Genomic DNA, 21,484 nt, shown 5'->3' with positions numbered 1-21,484 from the left:
TTGGTCATACCCAATGATCTTAACCATTCTCTTTGCCCCAGGCCTCACCCAGAGAGGGAGACTCTGAGTGGCAAAGTAGAATCATTACTTTTTTAAAGATTCTCTGGTTCTGAAATGAGGCTCTAGCACATGGATTCCGATAGCTTTTCGTACATTCTGATGGAAGCGTAAGCCATGGAGACTCCGAATTCTTGTCCACTTAAGCACATCAGATGTGGACTCAGAAGGTAGGACTTGACTTAACATGCTGCTTTTGTTGTGGAGATCTAGCAATATCCAACAACTTCCTGGGCTCTATATTCTTGGTAATGGGGCTGGTTCTGTGACTTTTCACTGACCTGTCTGCTCAAGTGAACTGCTTGGCAACACTGGTCACGTTTGCTAGAAATTCTGACTAAGTAATTTCCAAAAAGGAAATAAAAGAACTCAAGGGAAATAACACCTTAATCTTCCTTCTGCTGTTTTGTCCTGAGTGGAGGGGGAACATGGACTCATAAGAAGTAATAACAAGGGGGTTCCACAGTACTCACCGCTGACAATCTGGCAGACCGTCTGGTGGGCTACAAAGAAATGAAAAAAATATGTATTCTTATTATACCCAACCAATTTGGTTTTTAACAATTCATTCCTGATATCTGACTTTGTTGGAAGAGTATAATGGTATGACTCCCATTACTGGGCTGCAGTGGAAAAAGCCCAGAAAGAGCCATAATGGTATGGTTCCTGGTCAGCACAGTAAGACATATTTTGAGCACCCTGGGTACCATAATACTCAAGAGGAAGTTTTTAAAGATGTGTTGACACACTGTTCAAAGAAATGGCCTCTCCTAATTAAGGGTATTATGGGTAAGAAGAAGAAAGGAAGATTGATTTAGGTTCCGACCCATAATCTACTTTGGTGATAGAATGAGCAACGGGAGCATTGAGGAGCTATTTAAGAACTAGTTCCAGTCTGACTCTTGTTCCTTACAAACAGAACTAACACTTATATATTAATACAAAAAAAGACATATTGCAACAGCAGAAACAGAAATAGGAGTTCCCTGACTTGTTACTATGTTTGAAAGGAGAATGAGGATAAATCGTGGGCAGTTAACAAGAAAGACTTTCTTTTACCTGTAACAGTTATTTATATTTATTTATTTGCTAAATGAGTATGTTTAATTGAAGATTTAGACAGAGTAAAAAGCCCACTAATCTTTTTTTAAGAAAGATTTTGAAAAATTTATTCATTTGGGGGAGAGAGAGAGAGTGAGAGCATGAGCAGGGGGGAGAGTCAGGGGGAGAAGGAGAAGCAGACTCCCGGCTGAGCAGATGTGGGGCTCCATCCCAGGACCCTGAGATCATGATCTGAGCCGAAGGCACATGCTTAACTGACTGAGCCACCCAGATGCCCCCCAAATTCATTAATCTTTTCTTTTAATTTGGAAGTTTAGAAAATTTAGAAAAACTGGGTTGAGATTGGCATTTTTCAGGAAATCTTTTTCTCTTCAAGGACGGTACAAATTAAGCAAATGAGACTGCTAAGAAAATTTAAAATAGCCAAACTGTTGTAGGCATTTCAGAAAGAAGCACACAGAACTGATATTCTCCTTACCATCAGCAAAAGATGGCTCCCCACGGGATTTCACATGCTGAAAGTACAACTGCCTTTCTTTAAAAGTGTTCCAGAAATAAATACTCCATACTTTTTGTCTGTTGTACTCACTGTTCTGTCTCTGGCAGAACACAGTGTACGTACCACCAAACGTATAGTAGATTCTCAAAAGGCTGTGCTGAAAAAATGAACTTGATCTTTTCCCTAATTCTTGCTGCCTTACGCAGACTTTGCCTCATTACAATAGCTTATGTGCTTCAAATAATTGTTTTAAGGGCGTCAGCAGAAATGGTCAGTAGGAACCCAGGCCACAACGACAAGGAATTATGGAATTCTCGAAGCCGTGCTCAGGTCAGTGCAGGTCAGCTGGTCAGGCCAAACTGGAAGAAATATTTCTTGCCATCTTCATGTCTAAGAACTTTCTTCCTGAAAATAGCCGGAGGAGGCTAAACTCATCTTTCTTTAAACTACAGAAGGAAATGAAGGGCCAGAGCCTCCAGGAATAATTTTAACCCTGGGGTCTCAAGGGAAAAATCAGAGTTGGACTTAAGAGCAGAAGGTGCAGAGACTAGGAGACGGCGCCGGTGAAGGCAGCCACGATATACTCCCTGCATGGGGTAAGGGGATGTACAGCTCAACGCTTAGCACGGGAGGAGCGCCTGTGTCACATGCTCCGGAGGAAACAGCACGATGTCTGTTGGGTTACCAAGGGTGCATTCATGACAACGCACCCATGAGTCACAGGGAACCAGGACCCAAATCCCATGATGCCCTTCTCAGGAGGGTTAACTGCAATGAACTGAGTATCACCAAAGGAAAGACAATAGTCGCAGTTAAGCCAGCCAGCAAGTAACTCGTGCTTCTTCAAAATGCTCTCCAAGCATCCACTAATTACCAAACAGAACTCAGCACAGATGCTCCTGCATGACCTCAAGAGCTGGCCCCCCTGTCCCCAGTGATGCACAGCTGGCAGAAGAGGGCTCAGAAGGAGACATTCTGAGAGAAAAAATGGCAGCCTTTATGTTCAAGAGGGATGAAGGGACCTTATCTGACTCCCTCTCTAGCTGTGTCAACATATTGTACCTCCTCAGCCTTACCTCACTGTTCGCCTCATCTGTCTCATGTCTGTACCCCTCCTGCATTTCTGTAGCTCCAGTGCTTCGCGGGGGCCCTCAATAAATGCTGAGGTGAACAGAATGCATAAGCACCAGAAACATGTAGTAGTGGGAACTCGAGGGGAGCCAGGCTGAGGCCACTGCTCACTTACTGTCCAGGTTGGGATCTGAAAAGAGGCCAAATATACTAACTACTACTTATTATTGCCTTCCTATCCACCAAGTAGTGGTTCTGAGTAAAATCTCACAGAAGTGAGGCCAAATCATGTGAAAAATTGCCCACTCCGATGCTGTAGTTCCTTTCCTCTCCATGTGAACCCCTGAGCATACTGAAGAGGCAGCTGTCAGAGAGCCCTTTGGGATTTCCAGAGATAGCTCAACCCCAAGCAAGCACTATTCTACAGGGCCCAAAAGCTGTTCTGATCCAAAGGACTCCCTATCTTTTTATAATTCGGGCCCAGTATAAGAGTTTCAAAATAAAAAGCCCAGGAAATTAATGCAAAAACAAGATCTGCTTCTCCAGGCTGTCTAAAACACCGTCTCTAAAAAGCACATCTTTAAGTGTAAAATCATTTTATGACTTTCTGTCTAAAATTTACCAGCTCTTCTTTCTATGCTATAAAAAAAGGACTTTTCTTGAATTTTCCTTTCCAGTAACCATCATAAGAGATTTTCTTTTTCACTGCAAACAGTGGAGTCTGAGACGAACCTTTCACTCAGGCAGCGGCATGGTTATGCATGCAAGTGTGTTCACCTTCCTAGAAAGTTCCACCAGCTTGCACAGCCTCAAAATCTATAATGGGCTGTATTTATTGGCTATAAAAGGGATGAGACTGCTATTCTTTCCTCCTTAAAGAACTAGAATTTTACGTATTCATTTGAGACTTGGACTGTTGGGCAGGACAGGAAAAAAAAAAAAAGACAGGAAGAATTTTTCTCAATTTGCTGACTGTGAATCCTTGGGAAAAGTGGCCAAAGGGTGGTTCTCAGAGGAGGAAAGAAGACTTTCAGAATGACATGTCCCCAAGAATTACAGAAACAAGAAATGGGAGGGTTTGTCACTGTTGTGTATAGGTGCTGGGCACAATGAAAGTCTTCAATAAGCATTTGATTAAGTGATCATTCCCTGGGTTGGAGCAAATCCTGGTGAAGGCTATTCCAAAAGAGACAGAGTCTTTTACTTTAGCATCTTGATTGCAAAAGAACATGGAAGTCTAATTTCACTATGACAAAGTTCACTGGGGTAGCTGGATTGAAGTAGAACCATTGGACATTGGTGAATACTGCTTGAAACGTATGGGCCATTCCAAGGGGATTTGGAAGTCTGTTTATTTTTATAAGATTTCTTAATGCTCCTTAGCTTGACCATGTATAGATCTTCTTCAACTTCCAATGGAGTTACATCCTCATAAACCCACCATAAATTGAAAATATCACAAGCTAAGAATGCATTTTTTATACCCAACCTACCAAACATCATAGTTTAGTCTAGCTTCCCTCAAATGTGTCCAGAACATGTATACTACCCCACAGTTGGGCAGTTACCTAACACAAAGCTTGTTTTATAATAAAGTGTTGGATATCCCATGTAATTTATTGAATACGACACTGAAAGTGAAAACCAGAATGGTTGTTTGGGTACAGAAGGGTTGTACATGTATCGATTATTTACCCTCATGATCATAGGGCTGAGGGGAGCCACTGTCCAGCATCACAGGGGAGTATCATATCATACATAGCTAGCCTGGGAAAAAGCGTGGTTTCTACTGACTGAGTATTGCTTTTGCACCACAGTAAAGCCAAAAAATTATGTCAAACCATCACAAGTCAGGGACCATGTGTACTTGAAGACAAAAGCCAGAAGTCAAGTTGCTTTTAATTTCCAAAGACAAATGAGGAGCCAAGTAGAAATTAGCTTTTTGCAAAACTGGGAAGCAGAGAAAGATGGCAATTGGAGCCTTGGCTGGGGAATGAAGAAGACAGAAAAATGGCACTGGATAACCAGATTTATGATTACTACAAAAGTGGCATTAGGACAGGGGATTCTGAATCAGGATACTCAAATATCTTTCCTTTTTCTGCAATACACAAGTTGTGACATCTGTGGAAAATAATGTATTTCTCTCAGGACCTTGTTTCCTCCAGTAAAGCTGGAAATAATAATATGTGCCTATTATCCAACACAGCATTTCTCTGATATTCATTATTCCCCTTCCTGGCTTTATTTTTCTCTTAGCAAATATCCAGTGACATTATTTCTTTCCACTAAAATGGAAGCTCCATGAAGGAAGAGATTTTGGCCTCTTCTGTTCACTGTGAAATCTGCAGAGCCTAGAACAGTGCTTGGCACATTACAGGTGCATGATACATTTCTGTTGAGGCATGAATGTGCTCTGCCCTCATTTCAGGGTTATTGTAATTGATCTGATAAAATAATGAACATGAAGGGCTTTGTAAACTGCCAAGTGTAATGTTTTTAACAGATTGTTGTGGTCGCTTATTGTCCAAAAACTATACTCGGCTCCACGCCTTTGAAATATCATGGCAGTGGAAGAGGATTTTCAAAAGAGGATCCCTCTTTATAACTGATATCTATTCCCTATAGTCAAGCCTGTGCATATTCAATGACATAACTAGAAAATTCAGTCAATTCACTGGGGGGAAAAAAAATCAATCAATATACTGTCTAAAAGTTCTTACCCTAACCTACCAGCTAACTGACTGACCTTTTCACTTTTCAAACAATAGTGTTGATGTCCTGAAGACAATTCCCGAGTTTTAATCTGGTTTTGGCTTAAATGACAGGGAAAGAGTTTTTTTCTAGATACGATTTTTGCTAGCAGTAACAGAATACATATAATAATACAAAGTAAAATATTAAAAATAACAATATAAAATATATAAATAACAAATAATTACAATACTGAGGCTAAAATAATACGTATAAGACAGCTATCTGGATAAGCAAAAATCTCTTACATATATTCTAACCAGCTTGATCGCTGTGTAGAAGGATTGGAAAGACTGTTTACACTATCCAAGATCTATTGTGTGTAATGGTTTCTAGGTTTTCTGACTGACAGATCAATTTAAATAGCAGTTCCTCAGGAAAAATCCAAATGCATTTTGTGTCCAAATCTAAAAATTACATTAAGATTTGTTACACTTAGCCAACTGTCCTACAAATTACATTTTGCCATTTTCAAGGAAATCCATGCATTTATCATTTTTTGGTTGATTCTAGAGTTTGTTCAGTGACTTGACATGGGACCACAGACTTCACCTCCCAAACTGTTAGACACTGAATGCTGGGTAAATGCATGGTGGGGCCTTGGCCACAGGCAGATTTGTTTGTTTTGCTTCCATTTTTTAAAGATTTTATTGATTTATATGACAGAGAGAGAGATAGAGACAGCAAGAGAGGGAATACAAGCAGAGGGAGGGGGAGAGGGAGAAGCAGGCTTCCCGCCCAGCAGGGAGCCTGATGTGGGGCTTGATCCCAGGACCCTGGGATCATGACCTGAGCCGAAAGCAGATGCTTAAGGACTGAGCCATCCAAGCGCCCCTGTTTCGCTTTTAAATTAATTATAGATTCTGTTCAAGATTTTCCATTTGGCAGAACACATTTCCTTGTACAAATTTTGTGGAGGGGTTCGGCTATCATGACAAACTCCTCTGAATTATTAAACCACAGTATGAATCACCCAATCAAAGAATCTAACCAGATATGGTTTGTCTCTCACATGACCCCTTTTAGTTTATAAGCTCAAGGGTAAGAGCTGCAGTTTTTCTACACACTGTAAATCTCTGTGCAAAAGTGAATGGCTGTCATTCAGAGTCAGCATCTAATCTGCCACTTTTTCATCCATCTCCTTTTAGAAGTTCATGGTAATATCGTGGATGCAACAATCTCTCTCCATTTCTTAGCTTTTTTGGAGGTTTCTGTACTTTAATACAGAGCTTCTTTGAATTGTTACCTAATTAATTATCCTAAGCTCTAAGAATTTTCTTGATTAAAAAAGAACTTTAATATTTTGACATTTTGTGTGTCCTTCACAGTTTTTTACTTTAGAGATGACTCCTTTTAGGCCAATATTCAGAACTAAAAAAAGAAATTTATAGTTCACTCACTGGAGAAGAGAATTTATTAAATCAACAGTCTCATTTCCTTGGTGTGAAAGGCAGACTTTGTTCTCCTTGATGAATTTACCTATTATCTCGCTCTTTGCCCAGAAGGAATTCTCAGTATCCACTCTAACAGATAGCACGACCAACAGGTAGAAACATAAACAACACAGTAAGTGGAAAATGCCTCATCAGTGTATTCAGTTGAAATTTACCTAGGCCAAGAGACACTCCACAATGACCCCTTTTATCTCTGGCTTATGTAGTCTCAACAACCTTACTCAGAACTGTATGCATTCAGATGTAGACAATCCTAACAATATTTAAAAAATACCAGTTAAAATAAATACAGGATGTCAAGGATACACTTACCTCCTGTTTAGTTACTTTGGATCCATCCTTGCCCTCTGTATTCTCCGGAGACTAGAAAGAAAATATTTCAGTGAATTGTATTTAAAAGAGAAAGCACACATTTGAGGCAGATTTAGAAAAAAAAAATAGCTATTTCAATTCACAGGACCACATAAGTCAACAGATATTTTGTGGAGAAAAAATAAGTTTGTAAGAGGAGACATTTTATACACACACACACACACACACACACACACACACACAGCATTTATCTGCATAAATGCTCTAATTTTAACACCGGAGTGGTGCAAGAACTGATAGAAACCCCTGTTTTTAATGTGCACTCACCCTAAGCCATTTGCATTGATTTTTGATGATTCTGTCACTAAAGAATAGGGACCCAGCGGCCAGAGGCAGTGGTGCCAGGAATCCACCACACGTTCCAGTCACTTTGTTTCTCTAAGATGAGGCTGCTAAGAAAGCTCGGCCTGAGCACAAAAGCATATTTTTGTTCCATATTCGCCTCGCTTTGATTTCTAGCCCACTTCTTGATAGGACTTGACAAATGTGTCTTGATTATTATTCTTCCACCATCAACTCCACATCTCTACCGAACTCCCCGCCTTGGCAGGACAGCCCAACGCCCTGCCACCCCAGCTGACTTGTTTCCTGATTTTGACCCAGCCCCTGGGGCAGCACCTGCCCACGCTGGTGACAGCTCACACCTGACTCCTTTATGTGTGTACAACCGTGCATACAACCGTGGGAAAAATATTCTTGGATTTAAGCGACATGCTGCAGATCCCAATATATTTTTATTGGCTAAAAGCAGTAGGTAAGATGAAAATGATGAAACTAATTAGAAAATTGAACTACTTCACATACTTTAAAACATATAAAGGTGGAAGGTGAATATTCAATCTCTATGACACAGGTGGGCAGAAAATATGAATAGAGTTTCCAAGAGAAAACATACAAAGAGCAAACTGACATTTAGCATAATGTTTGGCTTGAGCAAAATGAAACAGCTATGCGGTAATGCCTCATCTATTAAAATGAGGAAAAAATTTTAAAGATCATAAAACCCACTGTCTGGTGGGCCTTGGTGACACTGTAAATTAATATGATATTTTCAAAGAACAAACTGGCAATCTGAGAAAGACACACAGGACTAATCTTACATAATGATTCAGTAATCCCAGTTTTGGAACCAGGACTCAAAGAAAGGCTGTAAAATTACAGTCTTAGTTATGCTGTTTCTAATATGGAGTAACTGGGAACAACTCACATGATCAGTAAATAAAGAGAAATATTTAAGTAAGCTATGTAATTATTAATTCAATGGGATTAAAAATAGTTAGGCTGTGTGAATACATAGAAAGTCCACATAAAATAATGCTAAATTTAAAAAACCGAGATTATAAAATAACATGTAAAACATAGATCAGAAGTAGATAAAGTCCTTTAGAAAGTCAGAAGCTTTTTTTCAAGGCAGACAACCTAGTACAACTTTAATGTTCCCTGAGGGCTGCCTGGTACCCACAGTCCGTCAGTTCACCTCTTTCTGGAAGCTCGCATGCATGTGCATGGAGTGAGCTCTTCCTTCCTTGGAGTCCTCCCTCCCTGCTAGGAGTCTTGCTTCCCTCCCTTCCTTCCTTCCTTTCTCTCTCTCTCTTTCTTTCAAGATTTATTTGACAGACAGAAAGAGAGCTAAGGAGCATGAGCGGGGACACGGACAGAGGGAGAGGGAGAAGCAGACCCCTCGCTGAGTGGGAAGCCCGTTGCCTTTGCCAGACTCAGTCTCAGGACCCCAAGATCATGACCTGAGCCAAAACCAAGAGTCAGACGCTTAACCGACTGCAACACCCAGGCGCTTCTCATGGAGTTTTTATTTCCCAAATGAACCAACATTTTCCCCTCTTCCCTGAAACCTTCTTTATCATGAAGGGAAACAGAGCTTCTCTTTTCTGTTCCCTACTCTCTTGCACAGGAATTTCTAATTCACAGATCTTGCTATATCAGCCGGCCAAGTTGGAGGCAGTAAAATCTTACAAAGTGCGAGCATATGAAGACAGTCTGTACGTGGACCATTTGGCTTTGCTCTATTCCATGCTACAAACTCGACCCTTCTGGCCACAAATGAGACCCTCTGTTGATTGGAGGGGGAGATGAACCACGAGAGACTGTGGACTCTGAAAAACAATCTGAGGGTTCTGGAGGGGCAGAGGGGTGGGAGGTTGGGTGAGCCTGGTGGTGGGTATTATGGAGGACACGTATTGCATGGAGCACTGGGTGTGGTGCATAAACACTGAATTCTGGAACACTGAAAAGAAATTTAAAAAATAAATAAAAATTAAAAAAAAAAGTGCTGGGCTCTCATTCACACCTGTTAGGCCACCTGTAACTGGTAGGCATTTAAAGAAGTAGCACACAGTTATTCTGATGTTAACTGATGTTAAAAAAGTTAAAAATGGATGTTAATGACATAATTTTCAGTATTTTTCTCTGAAGTGCATTAGTGAGAGCAATATGACTGGGAGATTACTTGCTAAACACTGACCTAAGTCAGATGCAAATAACTGAAAAAAAAAAAAAAAAGGAAAAAAAAAAGAGAGAGAGAAACCTGGAAAGCCGCCACACACACAAAAAACAGGTAAAAGTGAAAATGTTAATGGCTTCAGATGAATGAATATAAGACTGGAAATGTGAAGAACTACAACTCAAGGCAAAGCTGGTTTCTCTGGCAATGTCTCCTCAAGGGCCTTCTGTTAACAAGATCATAACAATTTAGTCAGAAACAAGCCAGATGATCTTTACCCTGGGATCAGTGTGGTACTTTAGCATGAATGCCCATCAGGACATGGGCTTGAATGCTGGCTCTCTACATAGGAGTTGTGATCTGGGCCAGTGACTTACCAGTGGTTCAGTTTCTTCATCCGTGAATGACAGATGATAATGAATTAAACTCCCAAGCATTATCCTAAAGACTAAGAGATGGTAGAGCATTTCGTAGATGGTGAATTGTTATACAGATGTTATGCAATGAAATAAGTATTTTAGTGAGTCCTTAAACTATCAAATGTCAAATTATATTCAACAGAAACTTAAAGGTCAACACATCCAGATTCCCTGTAACCTTGTCATCTGTTTTTGTTGAACAGGGTAACAGAGTAATTTCAGATGGAATTACCATTTCAGACTGTCTTATCACACACCCTGTCCACCTTTAACACTTAGCCATGAGTCTGGGGACAGGAAGGAGGGTATGGTATGAAGGGATTGAAACAGAAGCCCAGAGGTTTTGTTCCAAGAGATTGTGAGGAAGAAAGTTTACAAAGGGGGAAATGGGGATTGGGAGGTGTATAGTGATGATCTCAGATGTACTTCAACCTTCTGGTGGGCTAATGGGAAAGATGAGGTGAGTCTGAGGAATTCCAAGGCAGAAAGGTTCTCACCTCACTTCCCAGGATAGGGCAGGTTTGTGGTAATCTGGTTCAAATCCAGAACCACAGCCAAACAAAAAGGTCTCACTCACCTATCTGAGGCTACTTCAGCACCTGAGTACAAGGTAGTGAATTGAGAGCCAGAAAGGGAATGGCAGACATACATGGTGGCCAGATGGGATTCTAGAAGTTTAGAAGACCACTGAGAGCTGATCTGAGGACAAGTCATCAGGAAGGTGGATCACTGAACATCTGGTGACCAGATGGGTACAGAGAATGAGCCAAGAAGGCCTGAACTTTGGCAAAAATCAACAGGTAGCTGAATTTTTTTGAATCACAAATTCCGAAAATAAAAGTAGGCTCACTGAAATAAAAAAGAAAAAAACTCTCAAAACATAAGCTCTAGACCAGGGACAGAAGAAATAATAAATTGTCATAGACGAGGAGGAATTAGCTCAGAGTGCAACAGAGAGCAACAAAGGCATGAACACTATGCAAGACAGGTTAGCGGACACGGTGGTTAACTGAGAAACTCCACATACACCTAACAGACATTTCGGAAGCCAGGAACAGACGTACTAGTAGGAAGGCAAAGACACGGTGGCTGAGAATTTTCCCAAACTGAAGTCATGAGTCTCCAGATCAAAAGCTTATGCCAAGGAACAAACTGGAAACAAGACAAATAAATACAATCAAACATGATGTAGTAAAACTACAGTAAAGTGAGAAAAAAATCTTAGAAATTATCAATTAAAAGATGGATTATCTACCAAGAATTACTTCTCACCAGCAACTACAAATGCAAGAAATATGGAGTAATGTTCAAGTTGTTGAGGATAACTGTCAACCTAGAACCAGCTATCATTGAAGAATGAAGGAAAAATACAGATATCTCAGAATACAAATACTTAAGAGAGTTAACTATCAACAGAGCCTTCCTTTTAATAAGGACCTGTTACTAATGGATCAAATTTAGCAATTAGAAAAATGAATTCAGATGGAAGCAAAGTATATATGAAGTAATGTATGAAATACTGGTAAATCTAGTTAACTATTACTTGTAGATAATAACACCTATTTTTTTGTGTTTAAGAGTTTCAACAGAAATCCTAGACCAATGCTGTCCTATAGAAATACAGCATGTGATTCCAGCTTTTCTAATAGCCGCATTAAAAAAGAAGAAATAGATGGAATTAATTTTAATATTTTATTTAACTGAATCTATCTAAAATTGTATCATTTCAATGTGTTATCAATTTACAAATTATTAATGAAGTATTATTTTACAAAGCTTTCTGATACTAAATCTTCAAAATACAGCATGTACTTTACACTTTACATAAGCACATCTCCACTTAAATGCTAGGTTTTCACCAGACTACCTGATCTATATTTAAGAGTTCATAAAATTTATAGTAGTTTCACATATCCAGGTTGTTCCAAACATATTTAAATTTTTTCAATAACTTAATCTAATATAGGTTTTTAAATTTAAATCAATTAAAATTGAAATTTAAAAAATTCAGCTCATTCTCTTTTTTAAAGAGTACTTAACTGCCTCATGTAGCTAGTGGCTACCATACTGGACAGCATAACTCTAGACCATAATAACCACAAGAAATGAGAGCATGATGAATAGATGAGAAGTTACAGCATGCTAGAATCCTGGTTTTGTTCTGGAGGATGATACAGACACAGAATCATTTTAGATTTTGTTAAAATAAATTTTAAAGATAGCCCTTAAATTTTTTAACAGAAGGAACAGGATCTATAAACTTCCAAATCAGGAGGAGTGGAATAAAGCAAAATTTAACCAAAAAAAGTAAGGAAAGAAAAGAACAAATAATAAATAAAAACCACAAAATAAGTCCTTAGAAAAAGTCCAAATACATTAACAATCACAATATATCTAAACAGATTACACTCATCCATTATAATGTCAAGTGACAGAAAGAGAAAAACGGAATAATGTTTGTATATGATTCCACTTTTACACATTTTAAAACATGCACAAATCAATATTAAGGATTTATATAAGACACATATCAAAAAAGCATAAAATCATGGACTGGAAGGATACACAACAAATTCATGATAATGGTTACCTTTAAGGAGGATGATAAAGGAAGGGAACCAAGGGGATATTTCTAAGGAAACATAAACTTTATCTGTAACATTTTACTTTATTTCAAAAATAACTGAAGCAAAATGATAATATGAAAATTTGTGAATTTTGAGAAGCAGGTAAATGAATATATTATTTTCTGGATTTTTCTGTATTTATTTTTTGTCCAAATAAAAATATTAGCAATATTGAGAAAAAAAAAGACTAGAAGAAAATTTGTTCCATTTAGTCTGGTTTAACAGTGCCCTAACACAAATTCCATGACTAGGCTTATCCACAGCATTTTCTGCACTTCTTAAATGACTTATAAATCTGGTTTATATACTGCCTCTTTCTTTTCTGTTCAAGACATGTATTCATAATTGCTTCAAGCTGGGTTCATAGGAAGACACTGGAGCGAGCAAGATGGTAAGCCAAGAGCACAACCCCATGGATGCAGAATGCTCCTTGGGCTAGTGTAGGAGGAGAGTTGATGGGGAGGATGGATTCCTTCAGCAGCGGACCAACGGTCCCATCGCCATTCTTTCCCTACACAGACGTGCCTGAGCCCTGCACATGAGGATGCGAAAATGCCCTAAAAGGACACAACCTCATTCTCCTGAAGATTAAACAAAACCGGCAGTCCTTAGCAGGAAGAAACTTGAAATTTTTGTTCCACAGATGACCAGATGACCCAGAAGGAATCAACAGGTAAATTTTACCCCATTGCCGAGCTTCTTTCTCTTCGAAAATAGCAGTTACCGGGGCGCCTGGGTGGCTCAGAGGGTTAAAGCCTCTGCCTTCCACTCAGGTCATGATCCCAGGGTCCTGGGATCGAGCCCCGCATCGGGCTCTCTGCTCAGCGGGCAGCCTGCTTCCTCCTCTCTGTCTGCCTGCCTCTCTGCCTACTTGTGATCTCTGTCTGTCAAATAAATAAATAAAATCTTAAAAAAAAAAAAAAAGAAAAAGAAAATAGCAGTTACCACAGAATAGTGGTAACTTCCTCCAAACTCAAGAAGATACCAGAGAACACAGGAAAATCCTTATCCCCTTCAGCAGTTACTTGGGGACAGTTCAAAGGGCATGCGCCTGTGGGTTTAACTGAGCAGACAGATACTGACGGTGTGGCCTACGGCTGGGACGTGTAAGGGTAGTAGGAGGCTTGTGCCATCATTCTGAGCCGTACAAGACAAGAAAGGGGGAAGGCTCAGGATTCTCAGCAACCCGTGCAGGACCTTATATTAAAGTTCTGAAAATTCTTTGTTGGTAAGTGTAGGCCCTTAAGAGATTTTCTTCTAAGATTGTCAGTGACAAGGGATATTTGCTTTATAAATTAAGTGAATTACTTGAGAGCCTAGAGTCTGTATGAAATTCAAGAAACCATTTTCTAGCAGCCATAGAACAAATCCAGTCTCAACTCCTGGGCTGTCCATGCTAATGTGGGAAAGCTGGGAGCAGATAAAACAATGCAATTAAACCAATAATTACTTCTTTTAACCCACTTTGAGGTGATTCTTCCCTAACTTGCTGGCCAATTTTTTTAAACCTCTTTATTATTATCCAGAATTTCGTTAAAAATTAATTTACATTTTCTGTTACAAACCCAAGAATGAAGAAAAGAAGCAGTCTAAGAGTGAGCTGGTTAGCAGAGAAAATTCTGGGAAGAAAGATCCAAATAACCCACACAGAGAAACGTGCATGTAATGAACTCTGTTGCTCTTCTGCTAAAATGAATATATAACTCAACTATATTTGATTAAAATAATGTTAATTTCCCCCTCAAACAGGGGTACTGCCAATGAAATTCTCAAGGGTTTCCAAATAATAGGTAGTACTCTTAAATTCAAATATTCCTATGATACATGAAACAGACATTAAAATTTTTATTTAAGCCAAAAGAATCGTTATTTAACATTGGCATGGTTGTTTTTCATTCATTCTGTAGATCTATGTCTGGGATCCTCCAATACTGCATAACTTTTACAACAATCTTTAAAAACCCAATAAGAGATCATGTTAAGAGAGTTATTACTCAAACTAACGTTAAATGTCTCAGCTACCTCATTCCTTGCTTATGTCTATTAATTTCATCACCTTTTATAAATCCAAATTCATTTATTGAGGTCACATCAGACAAGTATGTCTTCCCAAAATATTATTTTGTTGTTAGAGATAAAAGCAGTTGAGTTAAAAACTTGTCTGTAAAAGACTGGATGACCCAAAATAAATAGCAACTACCTCTTTTCTGAGAAACACTTTCAGGGGATTCAGGTATAAAAGATAACAAAGTAAAAAAAAGCCATGTTCTAGGATGTTGGGTTATATTTTATTAGCATAGGTATATATAATGCAATAACGGAAGTATATCTTTAATATGAAATAAACAACCTTAAACATTTCACCATCTCTTTGGTCTAAATCACCTCTTCCACCTGACTTAAGTTTTTCATGTGAGAGATTCTGTACAGATGGGAAGGCACCTGGCTGAAATCAGAAGCCTGAATTCCAGTCTGGCTCATATCTCACTTCCCTCTGCCCGAGTTTCTTCATGAGTATAAATGAAGGATGATGGGCCTGAAGATCTCATCTTCTTGACTTACTTAGCTGCTCATGTCCTTATTAATCACCCTGCAGAATTGTCCCTGTGTATATTACAGGGATGGCTACAGGTATTGGGGTCTGGAAAAAGGATAAAACAAGGGACACTGAAGAAGAAGAAATCATGTATCTTGCACTTATGTGATAGGCAATGATCTAAATGTTTTAATCTTTACCACAATCTTGTGAAGTTTTATAAATGAGGAATTGAGACTAGAGAGGTTAAGTAACTTGCTCAAGATTACCTAGCTGGCATCAAAAGAAATGAAATCTTGCCATTTGCGACAACATGGATGGAACTAGAGCGTATCATGCTTAGCGAAATAAGTCAAGCGGAGAAAGACAACTATCATATGATCTCCCTGATATGAGGAAGTGGTGATGCAACATGGGGGCTTAAGTGGGTAGGAGAAGAATCAATGAAACAAGATGGGATTGGGAGGGAGACAAACCATAAGTGACTCTTAATCTCACAAAACAAACTGAGGGTTGCTGGGGGGAGGGGGGTTGGGAGAAGGGGGGTGGGGTTATGGACATTGGGGAGGGTATGTGCTTTGGTGAGTGCTGTGAAGTGTGTAAACTTGGCAATTCACAGACCTGTACCCCTGGGGGGGGGAAATATATATATATGTTTATAAAAAAAAAAAAAGATTACCTAGCTGGCATTCTTGCTGGTAAATTGAGACCTGGAATTCAGACCCAGGTAGGTTGGCTCAGAGTTCATTCTCTTCTGTACGACACCTCTCAGAGTGGTTTGTGTCAGTTTTCTGAATTTCAAAATTGGGTGCAGATCTAGAATGCTACAAGAGCAAAAAATTTCCGGATTGGGAAATATTTTAATCTGTAGATCTTGCTGAAAAGCACATAACATGTAGTGGAATGTTTCCTAACCCCCTCATTGCTGAGTCATTAAACAATTACCCATGAACAATAATAAACAATTTCTCATTAAAAATACTGTATGTTGAGATGCACACAAATGTACCATTTCGGATTTCTGAATGGTCACTAACACAGACAAAAGTATCTTTATCTCACTATTCAGACTAAAGACAAAACACCAAATCTTTTCTATCAGTTTTTATAGCCCTTGATATTTTCCAGAGACTTGTACATTGTGTTGTACTTGGTCCTCTCGATAACATGGGAATATACATGGGTGACCCTAGCAATCTCATTCTACAGACAAAGAATAGAAGCTCAAAGAGGTCAGGTGACTTTGCCCTGGTAAAGAGTGGCTGAGTCCACACTGGATCCAAATTTTCCAACTTTTACACCTGGGGATCTTTTCAGATGGTTACTTTGTTTTCCATTTGTTCAGATATAAATTAATTTCTAGCAAATGGTAAATACAGTTATGATGTTCCTTATATTTTTGCAAAACTGATAATCAGCTAGGCCTGATGTGATTGCATGTGACTACGAAAAGGGGTATAATAAAAATTGTAATGAGGAGGAGAGGTAAAGGAAAGCAATGAGAAGTAGAAAGAATATAGTTTTTAAAAATGTATTCTATGGAACACATGTAGAACTTCAGAAGGAGCCTTCAAAGCTTCACATTTTGATCACCTCAAATCTTTGATATGTTTTTCTCCCACATATACCATGCTTAATACTCATGACTTCCCACAAAGTAGAATTTAACTAATTCTGTCCAGTATTGTAAAAAAAAAAAAAAAATACAGCTTATACTCTAAAAGAAAAGAGAGAAAATAAAAATAAATTAGAAACTCAACACCTAGTGCTTCATGCAGTATGTGCCCTCCTTAATACCCACCACCAGGCTCACCCAATCTCCCAGCCCCCTCCCCTCCAAAACCCTCAGTTTGTTTTTCAAAGTCCACAGTCTCTCATGGTTCATCTTCCCCTCCAATTTCCCCCAACACCCTTCTCTTCTCCATGCATAAACAATGAATCTCAGAACACTGAAAAAATAAAATAAAGTTAAAAAAAACCCCCCAAAACAAAATTCAACACCTCTCAGGATAGACTTGGTATTTATCTTTGCATAGGGTCACAATAATCAAAATACAATTTTAAAATAATATCACCTAACAGCATACCTCTTAAAAATAACTTTTATAATTATACATTAATCTTGGTAATCCAGAACCTGAAATAAAAATCCATTCAGTCGTAGGTCCAAAAGATTTTCTAAATTATAAAGCTTTTATTCTTATTTGAAGAGTTCTAAAAACAAAAGCACCTGCTCATTTTTAAAATCCAATGCCCAAGTAAAAGTAACATAATATTTACATTACACTCTCTCAATATATTGTATACTATGCCAGGTACTTATGTGTTTCTGATCACAAGAGTGTATCCCTATTATTCTATATAGAACAAATTAGTGAAGACAATATATGTTGGAAATAGTAAATCCAGCACTTTATGGTAATTAGAGGAAACACTGAGTCTGGATACTCAAAGATATCAATACTTGGGTGAGGACACTGTTCACATACCTATCTTGTATATGGCCCTAAGGTCCATTAGTTAACTGAAATATCCAGAAGCCTTCATGGCAACGTGCCTCTCCCAGAAGCACAGGCCTAGACCCTGAGACCAACCTGAGGGCATGATCACAGATAATGATGACTTGTTGGGTAACTTGGAAAGGAACCGAGAAAAAACGGCATCAGCCTGTCTTAATAAAGACAACATTTACTTAAATGAACACTCGCGTATCTATGTAACTCTTGATTCTTCCTTGTTTCATTCACTGGGCATCTTAGTTTAAGCAAAAATACACAAGGTTCTCAGAAATAAACATTTATGAAAGTATTGTTGGTGTGATGGTTAAGAGCAAAATACTTGGGTAAAAGAGGCTGGCTTAGAATTCCTGGGTCTATTACCTCCCAGCTGCGTGACCTGGGGGGAATTCCTTCATCTTACTAAATCCTCATATTCTCTTGTGTGTGAGAGGCCGTAGGGCTCGGCAGTTAAAAACACAGGCTCTGGAGCCAGACTGCCAGGACAGGAGTCCCAGCTGGGCCATTTCTTATCACTGGGGCCTTCCGTGAGATGGCAGTTTGAAGAGTACGCATACCTTAGTGGGTCGTTGGTAGGATTCCATTCATTAATGCAAAGTGCTCAGAACAGTGCCTGAGTTGTAGGAAGCCATCTAAATGTTATTTATCGTGGCTGTCATTATCGTATCTGTGAGATGAGAATAGCCTCATATAACTGTTGTGAGAATAACATGAAATAGTATGAAATTACACGATAATACTTCCCATATATATTTGTCTCTAACAGCTTCACATACTTTGGCTTAAAATAAGATGCCTAATGAATATAAAGCATATAACAGCTAAGGTCTGGTACAGCCAGGCATTCAATAAATGGCAGCTATTTAAATTTTAATAGTAATAAATATTTTTATATGTTGTTACTGTTAAAGTATTAAATTTTGCAACCAATTTTGAAATTTAAAAACGTTTTTCCTATTTCCCTCTTCTGAATATGTGTATCATTTACTTTATGTGTGATCAAATATGCATTTGCCTTCAGCATGTCTAAATGGCCCCATTTCTGGATATGTCCACAGATATAATACTGGACTCGATAAATACCTTGACCAGGAACCAATATCACCAACTGAACCGACTGAACCAAATCATACCAATTACTGTGACTGAACTCTTCTAAGAACATAGTGAAATGGACAAAAAAATATGCAGCCAGTGAAAAAGGAATTCAACATTTTGATTTGGTTTGTTATTTTCAACGCTGATTTTTAAATTACTCAGGAGACTAACATCATATTTCAACATACTAGGTACTGTGAAAGCAGACAGCTAAAATGCTGTTTATTTCAGTCACCGTTTCCAAATTGTACCCTGCAGGAAAGTGGAATATATTTAACTTTGGTGTAAACAAAAGCAGTGTTTTAGGTAGAAAATACAGGAAAAGAGGATCACTCGATAACTGATTTGCCAAGGGAATTTAAAAGTTCTATGGAAATATTTTTAAACATATTTTTTCTTTGAGAAAAGCTAACCATGTAAAAATGCACCAGATTAAAGCTAAGTTCCTTCAGAAATACTGCATTTGTTATCTGGTTATGGAACATCTCCTTCTAGAACTGCAGTTAATTAAACATGCAGGGTGAGTTCCACCGTGTGTGCTGTTTGTCCTCCTACAAAATGGAAGCACGGTACTTATCAGAAGCCTGCTATTTCACTGTAGTTCTCTGAATAACTGAAAATATCATTGTTGCAATAATGAACACCCCTTGACTGTTTTACACACACCAGGTGCTATGCTAAGTACTTTTCATTCACCATCTATTTAACTCCCCAACAACCCAATGAGGTAGAATATATCTGCTTCCCTCTTTTACAGACAAGAAAACAGAGTCTGAGAGAATTAGAAACTTCCAAGTTTAGGAAGAAATTAAGCAATGCCCCCTAAATCATACAGCTAGTAAACTGTACATGTCCGAACTATACCAGGTTATCTTCTCACCAAGTATATGAAATAATTAAACTTACTACTTTCTTTCCTTGAAAATCAAATATCTCACGGTCAAGTCAAATTAGGAAGATTTCGAAGTTAATTCTGTATTAGGTAATCAAATAATGTGTGCTAATTTAGAAACATAGTGCTTGTCAGACAACCACCTTTATAATATTAGATGGTGGTTACAAGAAAGGCATAAAGTCCCTGAAGTCACTTACTAATGAGGGAGGGCAGTTACTGCACACAATGTAACCTCAACTGCTAACAGGCCTTGAATTTAACTTCTTTATACTTCAAAGAAAGCAAGACTTCACAGAAAAGACCCATGACAGATCACCTTTAATAACAAACTAGCACCAATCCTCCTGAGATTTAAAAAAAAAAAAAAAGCTATAACCTCTTAACCAAACAACTTCTTGTCAGTGTTTCTTCTGTGGACATGTGGTCTGGACAAACCTTTAAATTCTCAGCCTTTTTTATGGCTCATTTTTATTTCTTGCCATGAATTATAATTACTTACATATGTATATTACCTTCCCTATCAGACTAAAAGATCCTTCAAAATGAGGGCATTTACTCACTTCAAAAAGGGTTGGAAAACAACCCAATTCACTTATTTTCCCAACATGATGGTACTTTGCATAAAGGTGCTGCTCCTCCATAAATGTTCATTTAACATGAAATAAGAGAATCAATGAATAAAATGTAAAAGCCGTTATTCTGGAGCCTTTACTCAACATAGGTACCATATCAATATTAACTCAATTAAACTCTGTAAGCATTTATGGGATGGCATGCTACATGTAGTTAGGCCCTTTCATATTCATACTGGAAACCTCAATGTGGTTAAGAAGGCTATTCACCCTAAATTGATTTATAAATTTAATTCAATCCCTTTTAAAATCATGGCAGGTATTTTTGCAGGTATTTTGTCTATTACACTGCAAAGAATGTAACAGACAAAACAATTTTAAAAAAGAACAACAAACTAAAGGACTGATACTAGCAGAATTCAGCTCTTACTATAAAACCATAATAATCATGATAATGTGGTATGACAGAAGGGCAGACTTACAGACAATGGAAAATAACTGAGAACCCAGAAAGCTTTATATTTATGATGAATTGGTTTTCCACAAAGGTACCTATGCAATTTAGTGGGAAAGGGATGATCTTTTCAATAATTGGTGTTGGGAAAACTGGCTATCAACATGCAAAAACAGAAACAAAAACAAAAACAAAAAAATATCAACCAAAAAACAAAAACCAAAACCCAAACCAGACCAAAACAAAGGAGAGAGAGCTAATTTAAACCCTTATCTCACACTAGATACAATATTAACTCCAAGTGGACCACAGAACTAAATATGAGTGAAAACTATAAAACTTCTAGGAGAAGAGATTTGTGACTGTGGTTTAGGCAAAGATTTATTAGACATGATGCTAAGTAGATTTAACAAAATCAAAAAGCATCATTAAGACAAATTATTATTATTATTTTTTTTAAGATTTTATTTATTTTATTTGACAGATAGAGATCACAAGTAGGCAGAGAGAGAGGGAGGAGGAAGCAGACTCCCTGCTGAGTAGAGAGCCCGATGCGGGGCTCCATCCCAGGACCCTGGGATCATGACCTGAGCCGAAGGCAGAGGCTTTAACGCACTGAGCCACCCAGGCGCCCCAAGAC

General features: G+C 38.3%; 1 protein-coding gene and 1 long non-coding RNA gene across 4 annotated transcripts in view; one reads left to right on the top strand and one right to left on the bottom strand.

The window, feature by feature from the left end:
- HMGN3 (high mobility group nucleosomal binding domain 3) overlaps nt 1–21,484 on the bottom strand; it is a 31,540-nt gene that overhangs the window by 4,761 nt on the left and 5,295 nt on the right. For all 3 annotated transcript variants that reach the window (XM_004752798.3, XM_004752799.3, XM_004752800.3), the window contains exons 2-3: nt 7,210–7,260; nt 531–560 (exon numbers count right to left, since the gene is read on the bottom strand). In XM_004752798.3, the coding sequence (XP_004752855.1) occupies nt 531–560; nt 7,210–7,260 (81 nt within the window). The remainder of the gene's footprint in view (nt 1–530; nt 561–7,209; nt 7,261–21,484) is intronic.
- Nucleotides 170–19,901, top strand: LOC106005822. Its single transcript, XR_001179467.2, has 3 exons — nt 170–227; nt 13,293–13,446; nt 18,884–19,901. It is a non-coding gene; the product is annotated as an uncharacterized LOC106005822 (long non-coding RNA).

This window comes from Mustela putorius, unplaced genomic scaffold (assembly GCF_011764305.1).
Source record: "Mustela putorius furo isolate JIRA1106 unplaced genomic scaffold, ASM1176430v1.1 tig00003863_pilon_pilon_pilon, whole genome shotgun sequence".
NCBI classification, from domain to species: Eukaryota; Metazoa; Chordata; class Mammalia; order Carnivora; family Mustelidae; genus Mustela; species Mustela putorius.
Note: the sequence above shows the minus strand (reverse complement) of the source record. Positions and strands in the feature narration are given on the sequence as shown.